The 26,261-nt window shown below is 35.8% G+C and overlaps 4 protein-coding genes across 6 annotated transcripts; 1 reads left to right on the forward strand and 3 right to left on the reverse strand.

Annotated features, from left to right (window-relative positions):
• Nucleotides 1-169: 169 nt before the first annotated feature.
• Nucleotides 170-8,005, forward strand: LOC133309210 (pentatricopeptide repeat-containing protein At2g26790, mitochondrial). 3 transcript variants are annotated; one of them, XM_061509961.1, is made up of 5 exons: nt 170-3,102; nt 3,204-3,256; nt 3,435-3,572; nt 4,608-4,681; nt 7,965-8,005. In XM_061509961.1, exon 1 carries the CDS (start codon nt 618-620, stop codon nt 3,030-3,032), a length of 2,415 nt encoding a protein of 804 aa, XP_061365945.1. In that variant the 5' UTR covers nt 170-617; the 3' UTR covers nt 3,033-3,102; nt 3,204-3,256; nt 3,435-3,572; nt 4,608-4,681; nt 7,965-8,005. The 3 variants fall into 3 exon arrangements, with proteins under 3 accessions (XP_061365945.1, XP_061365944.1, XP_061365946.1); XM_061509960.1 differs by lacking the exon at nt 7,965-8,005 and adding an exon at nt 5,146-5,292; XM_061509962.1 differs by lacking the exon at nt 7,965-8,005 and adding an exon at nt 5,146-5,292 and having other exon boundaries at nt 3,441-3,572.
• Nucleotides 8,006-12,343: 4,338 nt separating this feature from the next.
• LOC133309259 (uncharacterized) lies at nt 12,344-13,406 on the reverse strand. Its single transcript, XM_061510014.1, has 2 exons — nt 13,062-13,406; nt 12,344-12,955 (listed from the first exon to the last, which is right to left on the reverse strand). The coding sequence occupies exons 1-2, from the start codon at nt 13,404-13,406 to the stop codon at nt 12,344-12,346; spliced, it is 957 nt and encodes a 318-aa protein (XP_061365998.1).
• Nucleotides 13,407-13,701: 295 nt separating this feature from the next.
• LOC133309260 (protein ALP1-like) lies at nt 13,702-14,800 on the reverse strand. Its single transcript, XM_061510015.1, has 3 exons — nt 14,585-14,800; nt 14,256-14,481; nt 13,702-14,111 (listed from the first exon to the last, which is right to left on the reverse strand). Exons 1-3 carry the CDS (start codon nt 14,798-14,800, stop codon nt 13,702-13,704), a joined length of 852 nt encoding a protein of 283 aa, XP_061365999.1.
• A 9,465-nt stretch (nt 14,801-24,265) lies between these two features.
• On the reverse strand, nt 24,266-25,819 carry LOC133309211 (pentatricopeptide repeat-containing protein At2g20540-like). Its single transcript, XM_061509963.1, has one exon. The coding sequence runs from the start codon at nt 25,777-25,779 to the stop codon at nt 24,310-24,312; it is 1,470 nt and encodes a 489-aa protein (XP_061365947.1). The 5' UTR covers nt 25,780-25,819; the 3' UTR covers nt 24,266-24,309.
• Between the last annotated feature and the right edge of the window lie 442 nt (nt 25,820-26,261).

Consider the following 26,261-nt stretch of genomic DNA (forward strand, 5'->3'; position numbering starts at 1 on the left):
CCATGCGGGCCCAATCCAGTGTGAGGGAGAGAAAGTGGAGAAGAAATTAGGGTTTTGGGACTTTTGGCATTTCCTTTCTCCATCTAAACCATGAAAGTATTTTAAATAAAAATTTAAAAATTGAAATGAAAAAATTAACCATGTCTATTCTTTCTAAACCCTAAACCAATCATCCATACATAGTTTTGAATCTTCCCATTCCAATGCTGCAATTTGGATTCTGTGACACAATTCATCTCACCCCAGCGTATCAGCACTTGAAGAGATTTCAGAAAATCTTCAATCCCGAAATTTAGTAGAAATTTTTTCCAGTATAGGAGTTCTTCATAAACATTCATTGCCCAAATACTGAGTCACATCATCATCGTGCGGTAAAATCTTATTGTTGCTGAGTGTTAGTTAATAATAAGTTATTTGTTGTGTTTGCACACATCGAAGCTTGGAATTTGGGATGAAAGTTCTGTACTTGAGAACTACCTTCACTTATTTAATTTTTTATTTGTAAGGTAAATCTTTGGTGAAATTAGGGATTTCATTTGCTTTTATTTAAAGGACGAGGCGTGTTGCATTGCATTCTTGCAGTTTGTATGTGAGTATAAAGCCTTTTCTCAATTTCCATGTGGCTTGGATTCAAAATTCCCATCAACTTGTTCTCCAAAACCACACACACCTTAAGGTTTGCATCCACTTCACTTGCCCACTTCAATTCACCCACTTTCTCAGACAGTGAAGCTGAAGAAGAATCATCTTCATTTTGTACCAATAACACCCTTTTATCTAAGCCACACACTTTCCACGTGCTTCAAACACTGAACCGTTTGCACAATCACCCTGCTCTTGCACTCTCTTTTTTCACTCAAGTCAAGCAACAAGGGTTCACTCACAACATCTCAACCTATGCTGCTATCATCAGGATCTTGTGCTACTGGGGCTTGGATAGGAGGTTGGATTCTCTGTTCCTTGATCTCATTGCTCTTTCAAAACAATACCCTTCATTTGAAATCCATGACTTGTTTGAGGCACTCTTGGAGGGTGTTGATGGGAATCACCACTTGCTTAGAGCGTTTGATGTGTTTGTTAAAACTTGTGTTAGTCTTAACATGTTTGATGAGGCTATTGATTTCCTGTTTCAAACTAGAAGGCGTGGGATTGTGCCAAATATCTTTGCTTGTAACTTTCTCATCAACCGGTTGGTTGAACATGGTAAAGTGGATATGGCATTGGCCATTTACAAGCAACTCAAGAGGCTTGGTTTGAGCCCCAATCATTACACGTATGCCATTGTTATCAAGGCACTTTGTAGGAAGGGTGAATTGGAAGAGGTGGTTTATGTGTTTAAAGAAATGGAGGAAACTGGGGTGACTCCTCATTCCTATTGTTACGCAGCTTATATTGAAGGGCTCTGCAACCATCATAGGTCTGATTTGGGATATGAGGTGCTCCAAGAATGCAGAATGAAAAATGCCCCTATAGAGGTTTATGCGTACACTGCTGTTATTCGTGGATTTTGTAATGAAATGAAATTAGATGAAGCTGAGAGTGTCTTTTTTGACATGGAAAGGCAGGGGCTGGTTCCTGATGTGTATATTTATTCGGCATTGATCTATGGGTACTGTAAGAGTCTTAAGAGTCATAATCTGCTTAAAGCTTTAGCCCTACATGATGACATGATTTCGAGGGGCATAAAAACAAATTGTGTGATTGCTAGCTACATCCTCCACTGCTTGGGTGAGATGGGCATGACTTTGGAAGTGATAAATCAGTTTAAAGAATTCAAGGATTCTGGCATGTTTCTTGATGGGGTAACCTACAATATTGTATTTGATGCTTTATGTAAAATGGGTAAAGTGGATGATGCAACAGAAATGCTAGAAGACATGAAAGGTAACCGTATGGTTTTAGATATTAAACACTACACAACCCTTATTAGGGGGTACTGCCTTCAGGGAAAACTTATTAATGCCTCTAGTATGTTTGAAGAAATGAAGGGAAAGGGTTTAAAACCTGATATTGTCTTGTATAATGTACTAGCTGCCGAGTTGTCTAGAAATGGCCATGCTTGTGAGGACCTTTTGGATTATATGGAGTATCAAGGTGTTAAGCCAAACTCTACTACACACAAGATGATCATTGAAGGTTTATGTTCAGGAAGCAAGGTTGTAGAAGCAGAGGAATATTTTAACAGTTTGGAAGATAGGAGTGTTGAAGTCTATTCTGCCATGATGAATGGTTATTGTGAAGCAGGCCTTATCAAAAAATCATATAAACTTTTTCTTAAGCTGTCAAAACAAGGAGATATTGCAAAAGAAGCTTCCTGTTTGAAGCTAATTAGTAAACTCTGTGAGGAAGGTGACATTGACAAAGCTATGGTCTTGCTGAAGACAATGTTGTCGTTGAATGTGGAACCTAGCAAAATAATGTATTCTAAAGTATTGGCTGCTTTGTGCCAGGCTGGGAATATGAAAAGTGCTCGCTCTTTGTTTGATTTTTTCATTGGGAGAGGAATTACACCTGATGCTGTAACTTACACAATTATGATAAATAGTTATTGTAGGATGAATTGCATGCAAGAGGCCCATGATCTCTTCCAGGATATGAACAGGATAGGAATCAAACCTGATGTCATTACCTACACAGTTTTACTTGATGGGAACTTAAAAGAAAATTTAAGAAGGCATTTCTCCCCTCCACATAGTAAAGGAAAGACAGCAACATTGGATGTTTCCACTATCTGGAGAGATATGAAGCAAATGGAAATAAGTCCAGATGTTGTTTGTTACACTGTTTTGATTGATGGACACATAAAGACAGATAACTTTCAAGATGCAATTAGCCTCTTTGATGAAATGATTGATAGAGGACTAGAACCAGATACTGTAACATACACCGCTCTGATTTCTGGCTTGTATAACAGAGGGAACATGGGGAAAGCTGTTATGCTGTTTAATGAAATGTCTTCCAAGGGAATGACACCAAACTCAGCTTTGAAACGTCGTATTCTAAAAGCTAGAAAGATGCAATTTCATAAGTAGTTAGTCAGTTTAGACTGTTAGCGCTTGGATTTATCCCAAGTTCTAAAATCTATACGGTCAATACCTAAAGGTAAAGCATAATCATATATGCTATTGACTAATTTGCTAAGACTTAAGACTGAAACAATGTTATTTAATTATTGCATTGAAAGATTGTGTTTGATTCTACAGGTTGGAAAAAGAAGAGCTATGCAGATTGATGACCAGGATGTTGTTGTATGTAGGTATGGATCTGTGTCACACTGAGTTAAAATGATATGTAATTATGAAAGTGTAACAAGGATAATTGAGCTGACTTCAAGAAAGTTTTTCTTGTTTCTATGTAGAGTAGTTTGAGTTTGTTGTAAAATAAATTTGGTTTGACATCTTTTGTTCTTCTTTTGGTTTATCTACAAAACACAGTAACAGAAGTACCTGCTCGCAAAGCTAGCCATTCCCTATCGGTGGCACTTTCCAGACTTGCCATTTTTCATCCTGATGTGGCCCTGTCTTTGCAATGTAGTATACACATTGTTTTTCTTCTCTCAGAGGATGCCCAAGGTTCGCCACTCAATCCTTACCTACCAAGTAGTGAATATCAAGTAACTGTGCTATATCTTGGATAACCATGTCAAATCAAGAGCTTTCAGTGAATCTGATTTATATTGCACATGATCGTAGCTTCTTTCCCAGCAAAGGGGCAAACCACATCTAATAGACATAACTTATGCAAGAATGTTTGACGCAATGCCTACGAACCCTAAGAAATCAACAATCCAATTATGATCCACACATCAAATTAAACCTCCCATTCCATCTCTTCCTGAATTATAAAAAGCTTTGCCATTAACGTTGAGTTTAATAAAGCCAGGATATGGAGGAGTCCGGACCACCCATCCTATCTCTGTCCCTGGTTGGTTCCACTCTATTAGGACAGGATTATTTGGAATTTTCCAATAAGATTGGGTGAGGTATTAAATCATGGGTCTGCTGGTCTCATTTGTTTGGTTAATGAAATATGTTGACAATACCTTGAAGTTGTATCAATGGAAGAAAAGATGAGAGAATCAGAGAACATAAATTGAGACAGTTTGAATATATTCTTCAAAGACCCTTAGATACTTAGGTAAGAACAAAAAATTGTTAGCGACATAAAGAAAGGAAGAGGTCAACTGAAACTTACTTGAAAAAGTAGTAAAACAAGATTTAATGAAGAAGGAAATAGATACGGTTTGTCTTGGGATGGAGTGGAGGAAAGTCATTTGCATTGGAGGGGTAGATTTCTTTCTATGTTTTTATATATTTATATATATATATATATATTATTTCTTTTCCCTCGATTTTTTCTTGGTTTTAATTTGGTTTATCAGCCACAAACCCCTAACTAGTTTGGGATAAAGGTTATGTTGATGTTATTGCCATACTTCATATGCTTGTCATGGATTGGAGATCTTGACATTGAGATGTTTCTCCTAAAGAACAATCTGGTTTTAGGAGGGAAATAATTGTAATATGACACAGAAATGTATTGAAGTATAACATTATATGGTGCCTTTCTTTTCTCCCCTAACTGTTAGCCGTGTCTGCTTTCTTTAGGTTTATTCTACATCAATGGCAATGCTGCTGACATATTATCAATATTTCTCTTAAACTTCAAACCTACATTGCAGGTAAATTTCCAACTTTGCATTTGTAGCCAATTGTACCTTGGTCTCCCCTCATGCCTAGCTTTTAGGTCAAATCAATTTGTTGTAGAGCATTTTATATTTTAGACACACATATGGACATAATTTTATTATGTTTTTCTATAGAATATGGAAAGATATTTTGCTGTTTCCCTAGTTTAAGAGTCTGTTGGTCTTAAATGTTGTGGAATACTGGAATGTTTATTTTAATTGTTCTTTATAAAAAGTTATTTTGATTTCAAGTGATTTTCAAATGCCTTTTATCTGGATATATTGTATATGATAATATGACATTTCTTCCTCAAGACTATATTGGCCATTCCTTCGTTTTCTACTTTTTCACCAGACTCATGTTCAAGTTAAGTATTGATATGATTGCTTACAACCTTTCACGCTCTTGTTATCAGGCTGTAACTGGATATTAATCCCCTGTTTCTTATTGTATGCAGCTTTTCATGGGCATTATTATTTTAATGATGTCTCTGCAAATGTATTTTGTCCAAGCAAATATACTTGTAGATATGCCATTAACAGTTAAATCATATAAAGAGTAACTCCACAGTATCCATTGATTGAAGAACACATTAATGATGTTATTTGAATTCAATTTTTTGGTATTCAAGTTGGTTTAATCTGGTTTGAGCCCTGTTGGACTCGTATTGGGGACAGCTCTCCCCTATCATTTTTTTTCATTCCCATGACTTGAATTTAAGATTTTTGATTAAGGCAAACAAGTTCCTGGTAGCTTGATGCAATGGTTGTTAGAATATTTTTATTCCTTATATTTAGCAATAACTTAATGAAAAGAAGTTGAAAATGAATAATTTTTGTCCTTCTAATGTACACTGATGTATATTAAACCAATCAAAAGGGAAGGGTAAATGAAAAAGAGGGAGAAGAAACTTTGATAGAGATCCAGGCTCAAACAATATTTAATTATTTTTGGATTAAGAAATCCAAGGACGAGGCGTCTAATATTTTTAAAGGACAAAAAATGAATGGAACTGCCGGATAAAACATGGAAACAGGTTCCGATTATTTGCATTAACGTACAGTTGGAGGTAAATAGGAATGCTACAAAATCTGTTTTTAACACAGAAAATGGACATGAAATTTTAGAAGACACAGCTAAGAGTAAAATGAGAACTTGGATTTTGGCCATTTATGTAGAAGAGAGACCATAGCAAAACTCATTTCCCACAAAATCATCTTTGTTGAGTACACAGTTGCAGATTGTTGATAACGATTACACTTTAACACAACATACTTGCCTGTTCATTGTCCAAGCATCGTACAAGTTGCTTGCACAAATTTCAATTGCAGTGCTTGATGTTAAGATTCAACCTACTACAAAACTCAAACTAACTAGTAATGCTAATTGCATATTTTAGTCACCTGCATACCACATGTTGGTCCGAAATCGTGCTTACTGAAAATATAAATGATTTGCTAACAGGGTGAACACAATTGATTAAGGATTAGGCTCATACCCCACATTTAAGTTTAATTCAAAAATAATAAAATTAAATCAATATTAATAGTATCTGACATTAATTTTAAACCCCGAGTGGTGGACGATTTGTAATATCTTTCAGAAATTCTCAAAGAAAAATTCTCAAAGAGATTGAGAGGTCTGCCTTAATTCTACTTAAACTTTTTATGTACTAAAAATAAATAAATGATCTTATATAAGAAATTAATTTCTTGATAAATTCAGTTAAGACATACATAACAATCACAACTTTAATGCTGTCAAACAGAAATAATAACGGGTTCCGTCTGAGTAAAGAAATACTTGTTAGATCTTGTGTTTGTGAGACAAAATAAAAATAAAAATAGAAACATGGTTTACCCCCCCAAAAAAAAAAAAAAAATAGAAACTGACCAACATGATAAACACTAATTAACGATTTACACCTATCCACCTGGATTATAATAATACATTAAATCAGAATTTAACACATAATAATTGCCATAAAATTGGGACACTGCAATTCAACGGTAATGCATCAGATCAGAATTCAATACATATTTGGCACAAAATGTTATTAGAAAATAATATAAATCATTAAAAAAGTCATCACTTAATATCTTAGAATTTTGGGTTGAAATATTCTTTACATGTTATCATAACTTTAGGGGGCGTTTGGTAGAGGAGATAAATTTTGTTACCAGGGAAATATAATTAGTGGAGAAATGGTCGAAAAATTATATTAGTAGAGAAATATAAAAAAAAGTTGTTTAGTAGATCAGAATATTACTAGGAAAATTAACAAATATTTACTAGACTATGTTTGGTTGTAAGTAAAAGACTTTGTTTATTCAATAGAGCCCTTGTTGCAGTATCGTTGGACACCTGTGATGCAACCAACGTTCGTCATCGTCCATTTCTCTGTTAGTCGCTCCTGTAGAAGTCCATATTGCATCACAAGGTTTTCGTTTTCATGGTTGGGGGGTGGATCCATATTTTATTTTTTTTTATATTTATGGTAAATATGTTTGAAATGTTGAAACACTGGACTTGTAATTAAAAAAAAAAATTGGAAACCTTTTGGTTGTTTTTTTTTTTTCCTCGCACGAATTTTTCTTTTTTAAGTGAATCATTTTCTTTTGCTGGAATCAAATACGTGAATAGGAATGAAAATGACAAAAAATGAAGTGTTGTTGTCCACCAAGGCACTTGATACGAAGTCTCAATTATAAAGATAAGGTCATACAATAGCTTACTTGGCCTACTCTACATGCATGCAACATTCAATTATAATGGACCAGTTTTGCTTGTTTAGACCCCTGACTTTATTAGAAGAAGATATCCTTCTGCCAAATATTGATATGAAGAACAAATATACCAGTCAATTGAAGTTCTAAATTAAGGAAGGCGGGGCTGAGGTAGGTATAAGTTACGTAATAAAAATTGTATTTATTACTTATCATATTATTTACAGAAAAAAAAAATATGAATTTATTTTATCTATATTTAAGATATGAATTTTCTGCATCAAAATTTCAACATAAGACAACAGTTCTCAACATCTTATATCTAAAAGTTGTTTTTGTTCTATAGAACACAGGAGACATGTTCTATAAGATTAGTGTAACTTTTTAAGCTAACAAATATACATATCATTGTACTATTATTTTGGATTTTATCTGTTTATATTTATTATGGTATTAAACTTAGTTATGCTGTATGCTGTTTGCTGTTGAGCCTCCAATTCTTTGCATGTTCTTCACTATACTACTTAGTTATGCCTTGGTTATGCTACAGGGACTACGATTGCAAGTGATGTTGCACATGAAAAGTGGTGGAAGGTGCATGATGCAATGCCTGAGCTCCCTGAAGTTTTGCATGTTCATGTCAAAGCAGAAGGCACAGTTACATTGGCACCCTCGACTGACTAAGATAGCAAAGTACACATCTGGGCATATGAGAACTTGGAAAGTTAAAGATAGGTGCTTGAAGAAATGTATAGATAGCTTGTGGAATTGGAAAAGCATGTTGAGGCATTGGGGAGAGAAAAATTGGACAGATGATGTGTCTTACACGCCAACCAAAAAATTCCAACCAAAAAAGTATAATCAATTGGAAACATCTTTGGAAATGGAAAGGGCCCCTCCGCATAACTATGTTCATGTGGTTAACTCTACATAACAAGCTACCAACTAGAGAATGGGGTAGCAATTGGAGTGGGGGATCAAACTCGTGCCCAGTTTGTCATATTGAAAGAGAATCTACCTTGCATGTCCTTCGAGATTGCAAATATGCTACTTCATTGTGGAAATACTGGTTCAGAAATAGGACCCCTGCAAACTTCTTCATTAACCCCTTAGAAACCTGGATCTGCAATAATATGCTTCGTGGTTACAAGAACCACCAACAGAACTACTGCACCTCCTTCAATGGGATATGGCACATGAAGAGTAGGGTGGGATCAGCCTGGAAAAGGATTCCCATCCTGACTAGAAAATATTTGACTTTTCTGTTTTCTTGGTAGTTTATTTCTGTTTTTTTTTTTTTTTTCCTTCCTTGGGCTTTTAATGCCCTCCAGTTGTACCAAAATAAATAAATAATGATTTTAAGCCATGATGACAGTATGGTTTCTCGTACAAAATTGTTGTCAAAGACAAAATAAAAAATTAAAGCAAATCTATAGACAAATATGAAGAACAATGAATAATTCTCCTTGTATTACTTGAAGGGAAACACTAGTACATAATATATATATATCTCTTACTGAGAAATCCTACATTGCCAAACTAAACCATACTCAAATTAAATGTACCCAGCATATTGAAACTAAACCATTCTTTGCCAACCAAAATCCACTTAATTAACTGAAATCCATATAACCATAGCTCAGTCTAAAAAGTGCCATAATATTCCTTTCTTCGTTTATCTGTAAAAGTCAATCATCATGTGCGTTGTCCAAGCATCACTCCACAAGGTCTCCAATCTCAACCCGGGGAGCAATGATTTTATATACATTAGATGCCTACTGATCACTCCACAAAGTTGTTAGAACTTGGACAGTACTTAGCAAGGCTATTGGTTTTAAGCCAGGAACAGTGCTCCCAATGATCCTTATGATGCAACACTTTTTGTAATATTTCGTTGCAAAAAAATTTAATTAATGCTTTTTAATAAAATAATTACTCATTTATTACAGTTTTGAGAATAATTACAGATTTATTCTACAATGTGACGTCTCTTTTGGGCGTCACATGAGACGCCTCATTTGGTCGACTCACCCTAAGAGAGACGCCCCAATGGGACGTCTCTCATGAGGTGTTGACACGTGTCATTTTTAAAAAAAAATAATAATAATTTAATTATAAAACTTCTGAAGGCCATAACTTTTGACTCGGGTATTCAAATCAGGTAATTCTTTTTTTGATTCCACATAACTTTTCGAGTTCTACGCAATGACATGTCATTTGACATATTTTATTTCTCACAAATACAATTTTAATTTGCAAGAATGGTATTATAAGAGCGGTTAAACTCAGAAGCCTCTGAGTTCTGAGTTTGTGATTTAATATAAAAAAATAAATAAAATTTTGATTTGTGATTTAATTTTTTTTATAATAATTTTTTTTTATAATAATTTTTTTTATTATAACCAAAATTTGGTTTGTGATTTAAATTAAAAATAAAAATCATTATTAATAAGGAAAACAAAATAAAGATTTGATTTGTGATTTAAACTAAAAAATCAATTTGAAAAATCTGTAGAAATAAAGAAAATAATTAAATAAATATTCTAAATCTTTAAGGAGGAAGGATATTATTTTTGAAATTAATGATTAATGCTATGAACTTCTGGATTATTATTTGTGGTCTGAAATTAATGATGGCTTATGAATGTTTTTCAAAAATAAAATTACCTAAATTAAGCGTAATTGCCTCTTGATTGAAACTCAATTTAGACGTGATTGGTAATGTGTCAGGTGTTGACACGTGTCACATTTTTAAACTCAGAAGCCTCTGAGTTCTGCGTTTGTGATTTAATATAAAAAATAAATCAAGATTTGATGTGTGATTTAATTTAAAAAATAATTTTTTATTTTTATTATAAAAAAAATTTAGTTTGTGATTTAAATTAAAAGTTACAATTATTATTAATAAGGAAAACAAAATAAAGATTTGATTTGTGATTTAAACTCAAAAATCAATTTAAAAAACCTGTATTAATAAAGGAAATAATTAAATAAATATTCTAAATCTCTAAGGAAGAAGGATTACCTGATTTAAATTTAAATTATGTTTGTGAGAAATAAAATATATCAAATTAGATGTCATTGCGTAGATCTCGAAAAATTATGTGAAATCAAAAAAAGAATTACCTGAATTGGATACCCGAGTCAAAAGTTATGGCCTTCAGAAGTTTTATGATTAAATTTTTATTTTTTTGAAAAAAAAATGACACGTGTCAACACCTCATGAGAGACGCCCCATTGGGGCGTCTCCCCTTAGGTTGAGACGCCCAAATGAGGCGTCACATTGTGTAATAGATCCGTAATTATTTTTAAAACTGTAATAAATGAGTAATTATTTTATTAAAAAGCATTAATTAAATTTTTTTGCCCATACTTTCTTGTTACTGAAGAGTGGGAGCAGAAATTCTTCCTGCAAAAACATATGAGTACAGTTAAAGGTTAACCATTGTATAAGAAATAGCTGAATGAAACTGGTATACAATTTGACCTCCCTGGTAGACCATTTATAATAACTGAATTGTAGAATTTGCCACACACCTCTTACAAGGCATCTACCTCACTGACTGCAGCAGTACAAAAGCTAAACAGGTATCTGAGTGATATAATCCAGTAACATGTCAAAATATTACTAATTGATATATTAGATGATTTCAATTTAAAAAAAGGGCATTAGGAATAGCATGCCTTACCCCTCCTTATAGACTAAAGTAAAGACTAGGATATATTACCAAAAAAACACTTACACCAACCCACATCAGGTAACAGAACCTTATATTAACTGATATGAAGGGTTAGTACAAGTATGATTGGCAGCCACATGGCGTATAACACAAAAAGTTACATACAAAAAAGGAATCAGCCACAAAGGATTAGGCATATATGCTCCACTTTGGCAGCCTACCCCTGATCTAATATTAACAGTATGGTGGTTACAATTCTGAAAAAGATACCTAACAGAACACAAGAAAAAAACAAAACATTAATAACATTATATGCAGTGTAAAACTTAAAAATAGCAAGACTAATATGTATTGGTGATGTTGTGCCTTCATATTCTCATCCAAAAATAATCCAGCCTTCGTAGGTACAGGTCCTGTAGACATGGTAGCATACACAGATGGCAACCAAAATACATTAACACAACAAATCTTTATATAAACACAAAAAATAAATATGTGACCTAGTATCCTTTGTGGTGTAAGTCACAGACAGCATCCATATAACAGAAAACCGATTGCAGGTGTCACTCCTCCAAATGAACTGAAATATTTTACAAATAAGGTAAGGACAGCATTTTGTCAATTGAATATATATATTAATGGAATCATTGCTGTGGTACTCCTTCTACTGTTATATTGGGTCAGTTGTCACCAGCTATTATCCTTTACATCTGACAACACATTTGCCAATTCACAAAGTTTACAAGCACAATTGAAAGACATTAACTTTCAGGATATACAATGTTCCCATGGACTGCATAATAACTCAATCTTGGTGAAACTTTACCACATGTGTCAACTCAATCATAAACAAAAAAATTTGACACTCCAAGACCCCCTTTCTGCGCCCAAAGCACTAAGATTTGTTAAATCTTGGAGAGTGGCCGTATGAAATGCATCCTGCAAGTATACATGATGATTTAAAAATCAAATAAATCAACTTTACAGATTAACAAAGAAACTGATAGTTGTTTGAAATCACAGATTACCTTCACATTCAGGAACATGTATACTTTGAAGACTAATATATTGGCATCCACAAAAAGGCAAGCAGCCACACTTCTGAAGCATTTACATGAAGGATATACATTGGCAGGAGACCCGACTTCTAATATTAACATCATTGTGGTTACAATTCACAAAAGATAACCATATGCTACAAAAAAATGCCTATCTATCCGCACAACCAAAAAAAGTGATATTGTGTCAGTCACTGATGAGTAGCCAACAATCCAGCCACTATAACAGCTCGTTGCGCGTGACTGCATTGCATGAAGACATCTGTGAGATTGCTATCCCTGCCCAATTGCACAGCAACATCAACCTGTTGTTGCACCGTCAATTCTTCAAATTTCTCCAGTTTAGTCACAATTGACATTCGCCTATGGCTACCCTCAGCTTGATGTTGAAAGCAACCTACCAACTTATCAATACTATCATTTGACTTCCTGTAATTATGACTAAGATCCTTCATAACATCAACAACTTCCACAAGCAATGGATCTTCACTTCTCTGACGTTTTTTACCCCTCGTTGTAGTAGCAGTTGATACAGGAGATGGTGGCATCACCTTCTCTTGTGGGACATCGGGCATTGTAGTATCAACACAAGGTGTGGGGATATAGTCCCCAGTCAGGTCAAGGTAATCGTCAAAACCAGTCCTACTCTCTGCATACATACCACCCTCTTGCTCCATTTGGTTAACCGTATATGTTGGCCCCTCTGCATTAAGTCCAGATGCAACATCTTTTCCTAAGACTGCTCCTAAGCTGTCGTAGTGTGGAAATGGTTTATTGAACAGACCCTTAGCGTTAGGATGGCTCTGCAACAACATTAAACAAAAAGGTTACTGAATATGCAAATAAAATTATTGAATATCACACCCTACATAAATGATACAAGTACAGTAAGTAAGAATCAAAGCTTACCTTCACCCAGTCATTGAATATCTCCCTCTCCACCTCTATCATTTTTTTGGTATCATTCCATCCAAACCCACTTGCACCATTTGGACTGATCATTTCAGCGATCGCATTGTAGTGTTTTTTTAACAACTTAACCCGGGATGTGATGTGAGGGATACCTTTGAGGGTACAACCAGGTATCCTTTGATGCATGAGCTTCTCTATAGCACCGGAAAAACCAGGTTTAAAACCATTATCTCCTTTCCATCTCGACCCTATGTCAATGAGACATTTCACAAGCACTTTATCCTCTTCGGCTATCCACGTATGATTATTCCGTTTTGTTGACTGCTGGCTGTCTTCGGCCATTATGTTCAATGATGAACTAAAAAAATTGCACAATGAGTAAATATACATGGAAGTAATATGTTAAATAAATGTTATATCATCCCTATTAAACAAATCTAACATGAATATACCATGTCGTGATTTGTGTAATACACATGAAGAGCAAACTATAATGACAAAGAAGATATCGAAAAATAAGCCAGCATTCAACATTATTACAAGATAAGAGTTTACTGATCCAGGTTTGTAGTGAAATCTAAGGCGAACCCTAAACAAACATAAACTTTGGACATTTTGAATTGTTACATAGTCCAAATCAAACACGTCTCCTCCAGTTGTTAAACATCTGTTGGGCCATATCGTCCCTAAATTGTGACCATGCATTGGATGACTCCACGTGAGTGATCATATCATTTGCTGCAATCTCGTCTTGAACCGGTAGACCATCCACTTCACGCTCCTCTAATGGGTCAAAGGCCATCTCTCTTCTGATATGATTATGTAGCAAGCAACATGCAGTTTTAATCCTGATTTGTGTTTTAACCGGATAGAATGACTTCGACCTAACAATCGCCCAACGCCCCTTCAACAACCCAAAACAACGTTCTATGACATTCCTTGCAGAAGAATGTTTCATGTTAAAAAATTCCTGTGCTGTTGTTGGTTGTGCCCCGTGTCTCCACTCACTAAGATGATATCTTTGGCCCCTATAAGGTGTCAGGAAACCTTCCCCATTCATGTAACCAGCATCACACAAATAATAGTAACATGAAACAATAAAGATGCCAAACATTAGACATAAATTATCATGTATTCAAGTAAGTGAACAGTAGACGAAATAGGGAAGATAAAGCCAAAAGTTTGAGGTACCTTTTGGAACCCTTAAACCATTACTACGAGATATGGCATCTCTTAGGACCCTCGAATCTACAGCTAATCCTTCCCATTCAGGCAAAACATAAATAAACTGAGCATCTTGTGAACAAACCCCTAGCACATTGGTTGCTATGTCTCCCTTCCGAGTGAGGTATCTCGCCTTATCAACAATCAAAGGATTAACTTTGATGTGTGTCCCATCCAGAGCTCCCAAACAATTCTTAAAAATCAAACCAAAATAATTTTCGTATCAGAGGTGAGTTGCATAGATCTCAATTTCAACAAATATATATTTGTAACAGTAAAATCCAGTGTCAAGTTACCTTGAACCACTTCCACTTTTCATCAGTTGAGTTCTGAGGGACTGGTTCAGGTCGTTTCAGTAAAACTGTATGACAGCGTACGACAGCCAACAGCACATTGGTGAACTGCCTGCTAACTGTTTCACCGGACCTCATGAATTGTCTTTTAATTATCCTATTCTTCACATCATGTGCCAAAATGTGAAGAAATATTGCAACCATCTCTTCTACACCCATATGCTTCGTCGGTTCAAGCCCCCCAACAGTTTTCACTAACTCACACAATTTAAAAAAACACCTTCTATCCATCTTTGTATTCTCTATACAAGCAGTGTCACTTAAGTAAATTATTCTATGGAAATTTACTTCCCTTACCCTAACCCTATTACAAAACTGCCATGTTACTGTCCTCCTTTTGCTTCTCTTTTTTAGAATATCGCGTAATAACAAAGCACACAAACTCATTAACAACATTGTCATTTGATTAATACACTGCAAATGAGTGATGAGTACAACAATGACACTAAACTCCATTCCATTGTTCATTGCAACGATCTAACACAAAGAAGGACAAAACAATTCAGCTTAAACAAAAAAAACAACATATATCAAACCAAATTTCTGCATGCCTTTGATGACATGCAGAAATAAGGAAACTATCTGTACAACCCAAATGAGTTAATGAACATGACTTTCAGGATTAAAAATAACACAATAACAGTTCCCATCAATGTCACATGTGGGAATGGACATACATAACCAAGTAATGCAACCTTTCCCCCTTGAACAGTGAGATTGTTTTAACAAATCAAACCAGTGACAATAAGGCACCAATGTTTACAACTTCACCAAGCTGGTGCTCTAAAAGGAACCCTATTAATAATCCAAGATGTAAGCGTAGCAAAAATTTTCAGCATGATTATTCTTTCATTTTTCAATAAAACAATACAGTGAACTACAAGGAAGAACAGAGTGAGATGAAATTATATAAAATATTATATTGCTTACATACTCAAACCAGTTGCTTACCAAACCACTGATTTAGCTCTTTTAGACAAGATGAGGCTCAAAGCAAGAAATGGTTGAAATCTGAGTAAGCCAAATATATACCATGTACTGCATAAAAAATGACTGAATGCGTCAATGGCAAAACAAATTTAAGAGAAAAAATACAAATAAACTGAAATTAAGAACACAATATAAAAAAAAATATTGCTATGAAAGCATGCAGCACTAAAGTGTAGGGTGTATGTTGTTAACCACCATTTTAAGTCCCTAAGGATAACATGTCCGGTGTGCCCCGCTCAACAAAAACAACCAAGGATTTTTCGGCTAGTTGAAGACGGTTACATGTACCACATCACAACATTTGTGCTATATCAATAAAATATTTTTCTGCACAATGAAATTTTAGAAAAATAGAACGAAATGTTGGAGCTGCTTCAGTAAAAACTCTTTTGTCCTTTTTTTAAGCAAATCAACAACCACAAACGACCATGAGCATGAACACATCCCAAAACAACATATACCGGACACGACATGGGCAGGGGAAAGTCATTAGCACATCTGTTTGCTAAAACCAAGGCTACCGGAAACGACCATGAGCAAATCAACAACATCAATTCCATTCTTTACAGGGGAAAGTAACGCAAATGACTTACCGGAATTGTGAGGTAATTGTGAGGTACAGAGGCGGACCAAAACCTGTAGCAGATGACTCGTCTTTGCTTCAGCTACACTCGTCAATCAGTTCAAGGATGCTACCATGGAGTAATCACGAACACAAAGAAATAGAAAATCACTGGTAGATAGGTTTTCAACCACATGCATGACCCATGGAGCTGTTTAGGAGAGAAGAGCAAAACTCACCAATACTTTCTTCATTCTGTATCGTTCTTGCAAGCGAATACGGACCACAGGTATTAGAGGAGAGAGGTGATTGCAGAGGGGCATTTGCGTAACTAAGTTGGCGTCAAAATCATGACTTTCCTAGCTTTCTCCGGATACCACCTCGAAGAAGGTCTTCCCCAACAGTGCAGAGTGTCCCATTTTACACTGAAACCAGCTTTTGATGGGGAAACGTCATGCTCTCCTTTGTTTCTGAAAAACCTGTATCAAACACGTCATTCTCATTTCCCCACTCTTGCTTACCCATCTATCTCCTCAAAAACCACCTGCCAAACACATCTTTAGTGACCACAAGGTATCCTCGTCACCTCCTCACTTTCTAATGAAATTAAATAAAAAAACACAAAAGATAAACCAAAATATGAGCCTGTGCAATATTCAAGTCCCTGTTGCTTGAGGGGATATGTTAAAAAATAATATAAACTATTAAAAGACCATCATCCAATAGTTTAAAATTTTAAATCGAAATAGTTTTTTAAAAGGAACTATTTGTTGTTACTCAAACCATATCAATTCCTATTTTATTTAAGGGCTTTGCAAAGTCACAGGACAACAAAAGTTTTTCTTACAGACCCAAATAAACGTGGGGTCCACACTTGTTTTTTTTTTCTTTTACTTTTTTCACTGGGATCCATGAATTATTTCTCTCAGTGGCAGGAGGAATCCAGTTTCATGTCACATAATACTTATAAATCTCTTTATTTAATTGAAAGTTTACATCTTTTAGAGAGCCTTGTGCATAAGGATAATTCTTTGATCATTTTGAGCTCCTCCTGTTGATTTGCTTGACATTAATTCTCATGGACCGTAAAAGTCCTGCATTCGGCATAATATATCTTGCAAATTGAAACTCACCTTTTGAACCTGTATAATTATGAATTAGGCATGGTTTAAGGTGCAATGAAATGGATTTAGGGACAGATTGTGGGCATGGCCATTCTCGTCCTTCTTCATATTCTTCAAAGTAGTCGCAATGAAAGAAGTCACAATAAGCCCATTAACAATAGACACTAAATAAAATTAACAAAAATATGTGGAGAAGATAACAACAGAAATCATCCTTAAACTCAGCAAACCTGAAAAATGACAAGTCTTCGAAGCTTGGGACAATGGTTGGTCACTTCTACAACGTAAAACCAATCCTTAACATACTTAAAATAACGGAAAACTTAAAAAAAAAAACCCAAGTTTCCTCAAAATCACTTAACCCCCTCCCCAAAATTTTTAATCATTTATTCCACTACTTAAATTTTTTTTATCACTTACCCCCTAATTTGATTTTACATCCAAAATTTTGTTAACAGAGTTAAATTTTTAAAAAAAATACCAAAATTACCCTTAATAGAAAAAAGAAAAACATAATTTCTTCACCAACGCAATTTTAGACGAACTCACGGAACGTTTTCTTTAAGGTAGCCTTGTTAGAATTAGTAATTATTAAAATTATTTCCTACAAATTCCATTGCTATTAAACACCGCACTCATAATTGTTGGTGTCGTTGATAAAATAAAATGATTAAAAATTTCAGGGAGGGGATTAAGTGATTTTGAGAAAACTTGTAGGAGTTTTTTTTGAAGTTTGTCCTTAAAACTATTACTTTTAAGAGGTGGCAAGTTTTTTTCGTTTTGATAATATTTGATATTGTGAATGATTTACATCTTATGAAATTATTAGTGGACGATTCTATTGAGTATCATGTTGGTTTCTTTGTAATCAACTCGTTGATATTTTTAGCCCATGTATTTGAACAACGACACCACCAATTGTGAGTGCGGTGTTTAATAGCAATGGAATTTGTAGGAAATAATTTTAATAATTACTAATTCTAACAAGGCTACCTTAAAGAAAACATTCTGTGAGTTCGTCTAAAATTGTGTTGGTGAAGAAATTATGTTTTTCTTTTTTCTATTAAGGGTAATTTTGGTATTTTTAAAAAATTTAACTCTGTTAACAAGATTTTGGATGAAAAATCAAATTAGGGGGATAAGTGATAAAAAAAATTTAAGTAGGAGGTAAATGATTAAAAATTTCGGAGATGGGGTTAAGTGATTTTGAGGAAAGTTGTAAAGAGTTTTTTGAAGTTTTCCCTTCAAATAAATGAGTTTAATATAGGTCAAATTGTGAAACACGAGAATAAGATCTTTGACACAGGGTTCTGCTTCCTCTTCATTAATCATATTCATATCCATCTCTTCGTCATTAACCAAATATTCTTCCAGTTGCAAGAGTTACACAATAACAAAATATCAGAAATCTCATTTTTCTCAAAAATAAAAAGTAATCACATATAAATCACATTTTCAGTACATTTTGTATGCACATAAACTCTACAAAGCAAGAATACTTGTCTTCCTTATTGGCATAGACATGATCATCGAAGTCGAGAGTGGGGACAGAGAGAGGATTCCACTTCTTGGAGAGAACACTATGGCAACAACTTGTTTTTTTTTTTGGTACATAACAGGGGCACGCCCCAAAAACAGAAAAATAAACAGAAAGCAAAAAACAAAAGGAAAGGAAACTAGTCAGGAACCCTAGCAAAAGAGGGGACATCAGCATCCTGAAGGACTAACAGAAGCAGCTTTTAAAGATCTTCAGGAGGGGAGGAGAAAAAGGAGAGACCTAGAGGCTTGTCCAAAGCATGTTTGGCCAACCAATCAGCACAAGAATTAAGCTCTCTTTTAGCAAAAACAAACTCAGTAACCCAATTCTTAGTAAGATGTGCTCGAATCCTAACTACCAGGGGCAGTTTTCGAGCGTCATAGGAGGTAAGTAAGTTAATAGCTTGAGAAGAATCACTCTCAACTATAACCTTAGGAAGACCAAGGCTCCAAGCATACTCTATCCCATGAAGGATTTCCCAGAGCTCTGCTTGAAGAGGGGAACAGGATCCCAGAAACACTTGGAACCCACCAATCCAGTTCCCAGAAGAATTTCGGATGAGGCCCCCACCAGCAGCCTTGTTTAGGGAAACAATCCCATCAACATTAACTTTAATCCAGCCACCAGGGGATCGTGTCCAATGATCTTTGAAGGAAATCTGGTTGCTAATTTCAGAACAATTTAAAGGTCTATGGATGGTTAAGTACATGTCTTCAATAACTTTTTCAATCACCTTAATGACACTCTCCGACCTTTTAAGGTCACTGTCATGGATGACATTATTCCTCCACAGCCGAATGAACCATCAAGAGAGAATGTGGCAAAGGACAGCCTCAGTCAAATTGCTAATCCTACCATCAGCCATGGTTATATAACAACAAAAACGCAAAAAATAGAAAAGCAATTTTACAATCATAAGGTAGGTTCTTAAGTAGTGCCTTCCACCAACTCAACAAAATCATTGATAGCCTCTTCAGCTGCTTAAAACAATAACTCACCTCCCATCATGCCCAGTTGGCTGCTGAGCTCACCATCCAATGTGAAGAATTAATGCTCTACTATGTAGCTTGGTTTTCTAGATTCTCCAAAAGTGGAAGAAGAATAACAGGCCAATGGTGAGTTTGTATGAACTCGCCATTCCAATGTGACAGTTACTGATCTTTTGTTAATCACGTGATAATTAAAACTCAAAATTTAAATTATCTTGGAATGACCTTCACACATGAAATTTTTTAGTTTTCAGCAACAACTTTATTTGAAAGAATAATGTGTTATCATTTTTCAAGATATTTCTTTGGTAAATGTTAAGAACATTTTTCCCAATAAGGGAAAAACATTTGATACAGAAATTTTTTCTCGGTCACTCACATAAAAGTGTGGAGACCCCATTTTGAAAAGGAGAGAAAGAAAAAATTAGCAGAATCGATTTACTTTTATATGAGTACAGCAGAAAAAATTTTTACATCTGAAACAAAAATATTAAACCCATTTTTTATTGAAAAAAATATTCCTGCTCAGATTAAAGTGAGTGGATCATATTGTAAAAAAAACAAGAGAGAAAATATTAATAGAACTCTCTCGCATTTACATATGTATATGTGTGTGTGCATTAAAGTGAGTGGATCATATTGTAAATATATATATATATATATATATATATATATATATATATATATATATTAGTAGTCCCTCGCGTTTACGTGTGTGAGTGTGTGTATTAAAGTGAGTGGATCATATTGTAAAAAAAAAAGAGAGAAAATATTAGTAATCTCTCGCGTGCGTGCGTATTAAAGTGAGTGGATCATATTATAAAAAAAGAAAAAGAAAATATTAACAGTCCCTCGCGTTTTCGTGTGTGTGTTAAAGTGAGTGGATCATATTGTAAAAAAAGAAGAAGAAAATATTAGTAGTCCCTTGCATTTACGTGCATGAGTGTGTGTGCGCGTGCAGTTGTGTGTTGGGGGAAGGGGGGCAGATAAACCCTTTTTTATTTGTATTTAACAATAACTTAATGGATTGGAAATGAATACATCTTTGGTTTTTCTAGTGTATATCAAACCAATCACAAGGGAAGGCTAAAAGAAAATGAGTATAGAGATCCAGGGTGAAACAATATTTGGTTTAGACACACATACGAAAATTAGAACATTAATGCTATCAAAAAAATTACAAAGCGTCCTTTTGAGCAAACAACTACTTGTTAGATCTGTGTTTTTGGGCTGTTGAGTGTGGCAGAGAAGAAACAAAAACTGACCAACATGATATTATGATAAACACAACTTCCTGCGCTGGTGGGAATGCATAATAAGATCAGAATTTAACAATTGCCACAAAATGGGTTCAGAACAACACAACTTACAATCATGGATAAAGAAATGAGTCGGATGAATTTGAAAAATTAAAAAAAGTATATGTTCTTAAATAAAGCTACTAATGAAAAGGATGACATCAAAGAAACGTTTGCAGCTACTCAAATCCCATCAAAATATCATTTCATTTAAATGAAAGTTTGCATTTTGCTGAACGCCTTCTGCACAAGCATAATTTTTTGATCATTTTAAGCTTTCGTTGTCGATTTGCAGCAGCATGAGAACAGATTGTCATGTTCTGTAACATTCTTGCATTTCGCATAATATAACTTGCGAATCGAAACTCACCATTAGAACCTTTATAATTATTAACACGACATGTTTTAAGTTGCAATGACACTGATTTAGGAACAGATTGTGGGCATGCCCAATCTCCTCCTTCGTCTTCTTCAAAGAAATCACGATAATCCTATTAACAATAGACGTATAATAAAAATTAATAAAAATATCAGAAGAAAAGATAAAAACAAAATCATCCTTAAAAGGCTTAAACTTAGCACACCTGATTAATGATAAGATTTTGAAGCTTGGGACTATGTCTGAGCACTTCTACGAGATGAAGCCAATCCTTAACATAATCAAAATAGATGAGTTCAATATAGATTAAATTGTGAAACACAGGAATAAAGTTCTTGACACAGTGTTTCGCATCCTCCTCATTAACCATATTCATCTCTTCGTCACCAAACTCATCTTCCACCTGCAAGAGTTACAATAACAAAATATTAGAAATCTCATCTTCCTTAAAAATAAAAAGTAATCACATATAAAATCACATTTCCAGTACCTTAATTATGCGCAGAAATTCTACGTTACTAACTACATCCAATGGAATACGACGCGTAAAAATATATGCTCTGAGCAAATTGGGTAACCTTTTAAACTCTCCCTTAGGTAGAGAGTTTTCAAAATACAAAGCATTTGCTTCCAAATCCTCAAGAACTGGACACCCAGAAAGAAGTTCCGCGAGATATCTGGGTTCTAAGAAACGGATGGAATTCAAATGCAGGATTTTAAGTGAGGGCAAATCAATAGAACAAAGTGTTTTGAGTACTAATCCCCTCAACTTGAGAACAACAAGGGTCTTGTGGCTGAGAATGGCAGAAGGCAAGTTGATGTCCGGTTCATACCTAAACAACGTCAAAGGCGGCAGACAAAGTTCGAGGTGCTCAACTCTGCGATGTAGTGCAGCATTAACCCATATGTTGATATTGGTCGATTCACAAAGAGAAGATTGACAGCAGAGGCGAAATGTTTGGATCGGTTGGTGCAAATGCCGGGAGAGGATAACTGCGTACACTGACTGTACAAAGCGGTAATATGACAGTTTGTTTTTGGGGTAGGTTTTATCGTCGAAGTCAAGAGTGGGGACAGACAGCCAAAGAGGTTTCCACCTCTTTGAGAGAAGACTGGTGGCAACAACTTGTTTGGTTGGAAGAAAAGAGAGAATATGGCATAGGACAGCCTCTGGCAAAGTACTAATCCTATCAGCCATTTGAACATAAACCAATTTTATGTTACAACTATAAAAATAAGTGTATGTTACAAACGCTAAAAACCACCACTAAGATCATCAGACAGAAAGAAGATGATGCTCAGAGAGTTTACCACGACAACGCTCATGAAGAAAATGGAAAAACTATAATGTTTTGTTAACAACCTTATGTTATGTTATGGACTAAATCCATATTCTAATCATATCTCCAATCGAATATCACGATATATTCAAAGAATATCTGAGAGAATCTCAACAATATGATATAAAAAGAATCAAGAGATAAGAACCCTTAATTCCATCAAACAAAGCAGATATAATACTAATTGAAAGATTTTGTGCGGCCCAAGTCCAAGAAATAATTTTTATAAATAAGAGAGCAGGATATATTTATCACTTAAAAAATTTATTACTTTTATAACGAACCTAATCAATTTCCGTCAATCTAACGGTTATAATTTATTAGATTTATTGAGAATTAATAATTAATTAATAAATACGATCCAATAATTTCTAATAAATTATAACCGTTAGATTGACAAAAATCAACGGTTATTAAGTTGGTTGTAAAGATGGTAAACTTTTTTAATGGTAAGTATATTCTTCACCCATAAATAAAAGGCTAAAAATTCCGTGTACATACTTTTAACCTTGACTATATGCCTAATGCGTGCAGTGATTGAAACTTTGGTTTTACGCCAATAAAGTATATCTCTCTCATATACCACTTATGATATATAGATCTACGGTTGTTTAGCACCGAACACCTCCCACAAATCTTCAGATACACAGTCCCAATGCAACCTTGAAAAGCCACCCACTGCCCAAAGCCGCGTCCGATCAATCCAACTTCGCCAATAATCTGGGCCTTGACGACAAAAGCAGACCCAACAGCAACAAGGATCCAACGTCAGAAGAAAAGGCCCAGTTACTTGAAGGATTACAAAAGTTAGAAGGAGAAAGCAGGCCCAACTAGGATTTACTGCAGTAGGATAAGTTGAATTTCAATCATTACATCTTAAGATAAGAATAAAGATGTTTTTGGTGACTAACAAAAAAGACACCATACCCAGTTTCGTTTCTTACAAAAAAAAAAAATCAACTTTTGATCCCTTTACAATTCGAATTCTTTCAAAATGTGATTCTTTAGAAATTCAAAGAAGATCCAATTTAGTCTCTAGAAAAAGATTAATATGAGTATTCTTTTTGTAAGGGACGAAAGTGAGGACCGTACTTTTTTGTTAGGTCGCAAAAGTTCTTTACTCTAAGATCAGATTGCATACTCATCTACTATGGTTAGCATCTATCTTTTATCCTTTGCTTTTTCCGTTATTTTGAATTACGGTAGGATTGTTATAAATTTGGGGAAAATGACCGAATAACACAGGAATTATTTGGTCGCCATCTTGTCCCTATCTTTCTCTTCTCCCCTCCTTTTCATCCCAATTCCCCTGCTGCACCTATCTCCTTCAAATATAGTGACAAAAATCAGAGTTTCCTTGCTGAGAACTCTACAGAAGAAGAGCACAGCCTACACTGAGGGCATAACAATTGCATTGAATGATGATTATTGCGGATGCATGACTAAACTTCATGCTTCCACCCAACTACATCCAGGAGTTTTTCTTGCTCCACTAGCTAACATGGCTTGCCTCATCTCATTGGCTTCTACAGTCCGGCCTGCAGCAACATAGATGTCACGGAGGAGAATATAGTATCCCCCTTCATCTGGTTTCAACTCCAACAACTTCTTTATTACCCTTTCCCCCATGTCAACATCACCATGAATCCTACAGGCTCCAAGAAGTGCTCCCCAAATAACATCATTGCTTGGAATTGGAATGCTTGTGAGCAGATCATACGCCTCCTGTAATCGCCCTGAGCGTCCCAACATATCTACTACGGCACCATAATGCTCAATCCTGGGTTCAACTCCATAGTCCCTTTGCATGCTCTCAAACAATCTAATTCCTTCATCAACCAACCCCTTATGAGCATATGCAACCAGAAGTGCCAGAAGTGTCACCCCATCAGGCACAACCCCACAACGAATCATCCATTCAAACAAATATAATGCATCATCAGCATTCCCATGGTTAGCACAGGCAGTCATCATCGTGTTCCACGTGATCAAGCACTTCCTCCTCATGCCATTGAACACGTGCCATGCCTCCTCCAAGCATCCACACTTCCCATACATGTCAATGAGAGCATTGCACAGTGCAACCATCCATCCAAACCCATTTTTCTCTACATACCGGTGAACCATCCTACCAGTTTCCACATCTCCCAAATTGGCACAAGCCGAGATCACAATCAACATTGTAACCTCATCCGGCCTCACCCCAGCATGCATCATCTCCCCAAACAACTCCAACGCCTCTCTGGGCTGCTTTGCCCGGGTATACCCGGACAACATGGCTGTCCATGAAACCACATCCCTCTGGGGCATTTCATCAAACACCCTTCTTGCAATGTCCAACTCGCCAGCTCTTACGTGTGCAACAAGCAACCCCGACCAGGACACAACATCAATCTCCAAACCCATTTTCACAACATCCTCAAAAACCCTGCGAGCCAACAGGGTCACTCCCCAAGCGGCATACAAGTGTATCAACGCGTTTTGGACATGTAAGTGGTAACAAAACCCGAACTTGAAAACGGCACCGTGTATCTCATCGACCAGTTGTGTGGTCGTTGACCTTGACCGTGATTTGAGCAAGAAGGTGAAGGAATATTCATCCGGGGCGACGCCGTTTTGCCTCATGCGGTTGAACAAGTGGGTGGAGTGGGAAGCGGAGGTGGTGCTTTGAGAGTGTGCACGGATGAGGATGTTGTAGAAGAAGGTGGTTGGATGGGGCATTTGGTCGAACATGCGGTGGGCGTATGGTAAGTCGCCGAAGGGGGATACGGCGGCGAAGCGGAAGAGTTTGCCGAGGACCACCGTGTGTTGGTGGAGGCACGTGCGGAACGCGTGGGCGTGGATAAGCTTCAGGTCTCGCATGGAACTGCACCTCTCGGCGATGTAGACAAGTGTTGATGCAACAGTGGCTGTTCCCATTGGAATCCGAGCAACAAATTTTGAATGAATAAAGTAAAAACATGTCTTTCATTCCATGTTATTAAACCCACCCGTCATTCACCCAATCTAGGACAAGTGACCTTTCATCCACTTTTTTATCTAAAGCCAATAGTATTATTTTTAGAGCAAGTTTGCTACACTCTCCGGTGAATTTGATTTGTTGATGTGGCACGTTTATACTGGACAACAAGTTTGTTAGCGAACTATGTTACAATAAATGCTGACACATTGGAGAAATTTGTTGCCACATGCAGCGAACTAGGTGTACCACTAAGGGTGAAAGTGGGCTGGGCTGAGCCGAGCTTTGCCCCAAAAAGCCCAAGCCTACGTCAAAAAATTTCAATTTGGCCCGGCCCAAGCCTAGTATGAGTCTAACTGTTAGCCTGGTTTGACCCGTTTATGAAAAATAAAAAGGCCTGACTTGGCCCGTTAGCCTGTTAATTTTTAACTTCCAAGCAGAA

The sequence above is a fragment of the Gastrolobium bilobum genome, unplaced genomic scaffold (genome assembly GCF_033153095.1).
Source record: "Gastrolobium bilobum isolate Gb01-03AN ecotype WA unplaced genomic scaffold, APGP_CSIRO_Gbil_v1 utg7600, whole genome shotgun sequence".
NCBI lineage: Eukaryota > Viridiplantae > Streptophyta > Magnoliopsida > Fabales > Fabaceae > Gastrolobium > Gastrolobium bilobum.

Coding starts and splice junctions, on each gene's coding strand:
- LOC133309210 (XM_061509961.1), top strand. CDS start 618: ATGTGGCTTGGATTCAAAATTCCCATCAACTTGTTCTCCAAAACCACA.
- LOC133309211 (XM_061509963.1), bottom strand. CDS start 25,779: ATGGGAACAGCCACTGTTGCATCAACACTTGTCTACATCGCCGAGAGG.
- LOC133309259 (XM_061510014.1), bottom strand. CDS start 13,406: ATGGCCGAAGACAGCCAGCAGTCAACAAAACGGAATAATCATACGTGG. Junction 12,956..13,061: donor TATTCAATGACTGGGTGAAG/GTAAGCTTTGAT, acceptor ATGTTGTTGCAG/AGCCATCCTAACGCTAAGGG.
- LOC133309260 (XM_061510015.1), bottom strand. CDS start 14,800: ATGGGTGTAGAAGAGATGGTTGCAATATTTCTTCACATTTTGGCACAT. Junction 14,482..14,584: donor AAAAGTGGAAGTGGTTCAAG/GTAACTTGACAC, acceptor TTGATTTTTAAG/AATTGTTTGGGAGCTCTGGA. Junction 14,112..14,255: donor TGGTTTAAGGGTTCCAAAAG/GTACCTCAAACT, acceptor TGAATGGGGAAG/GTTTCCTGACACCTTATAGG.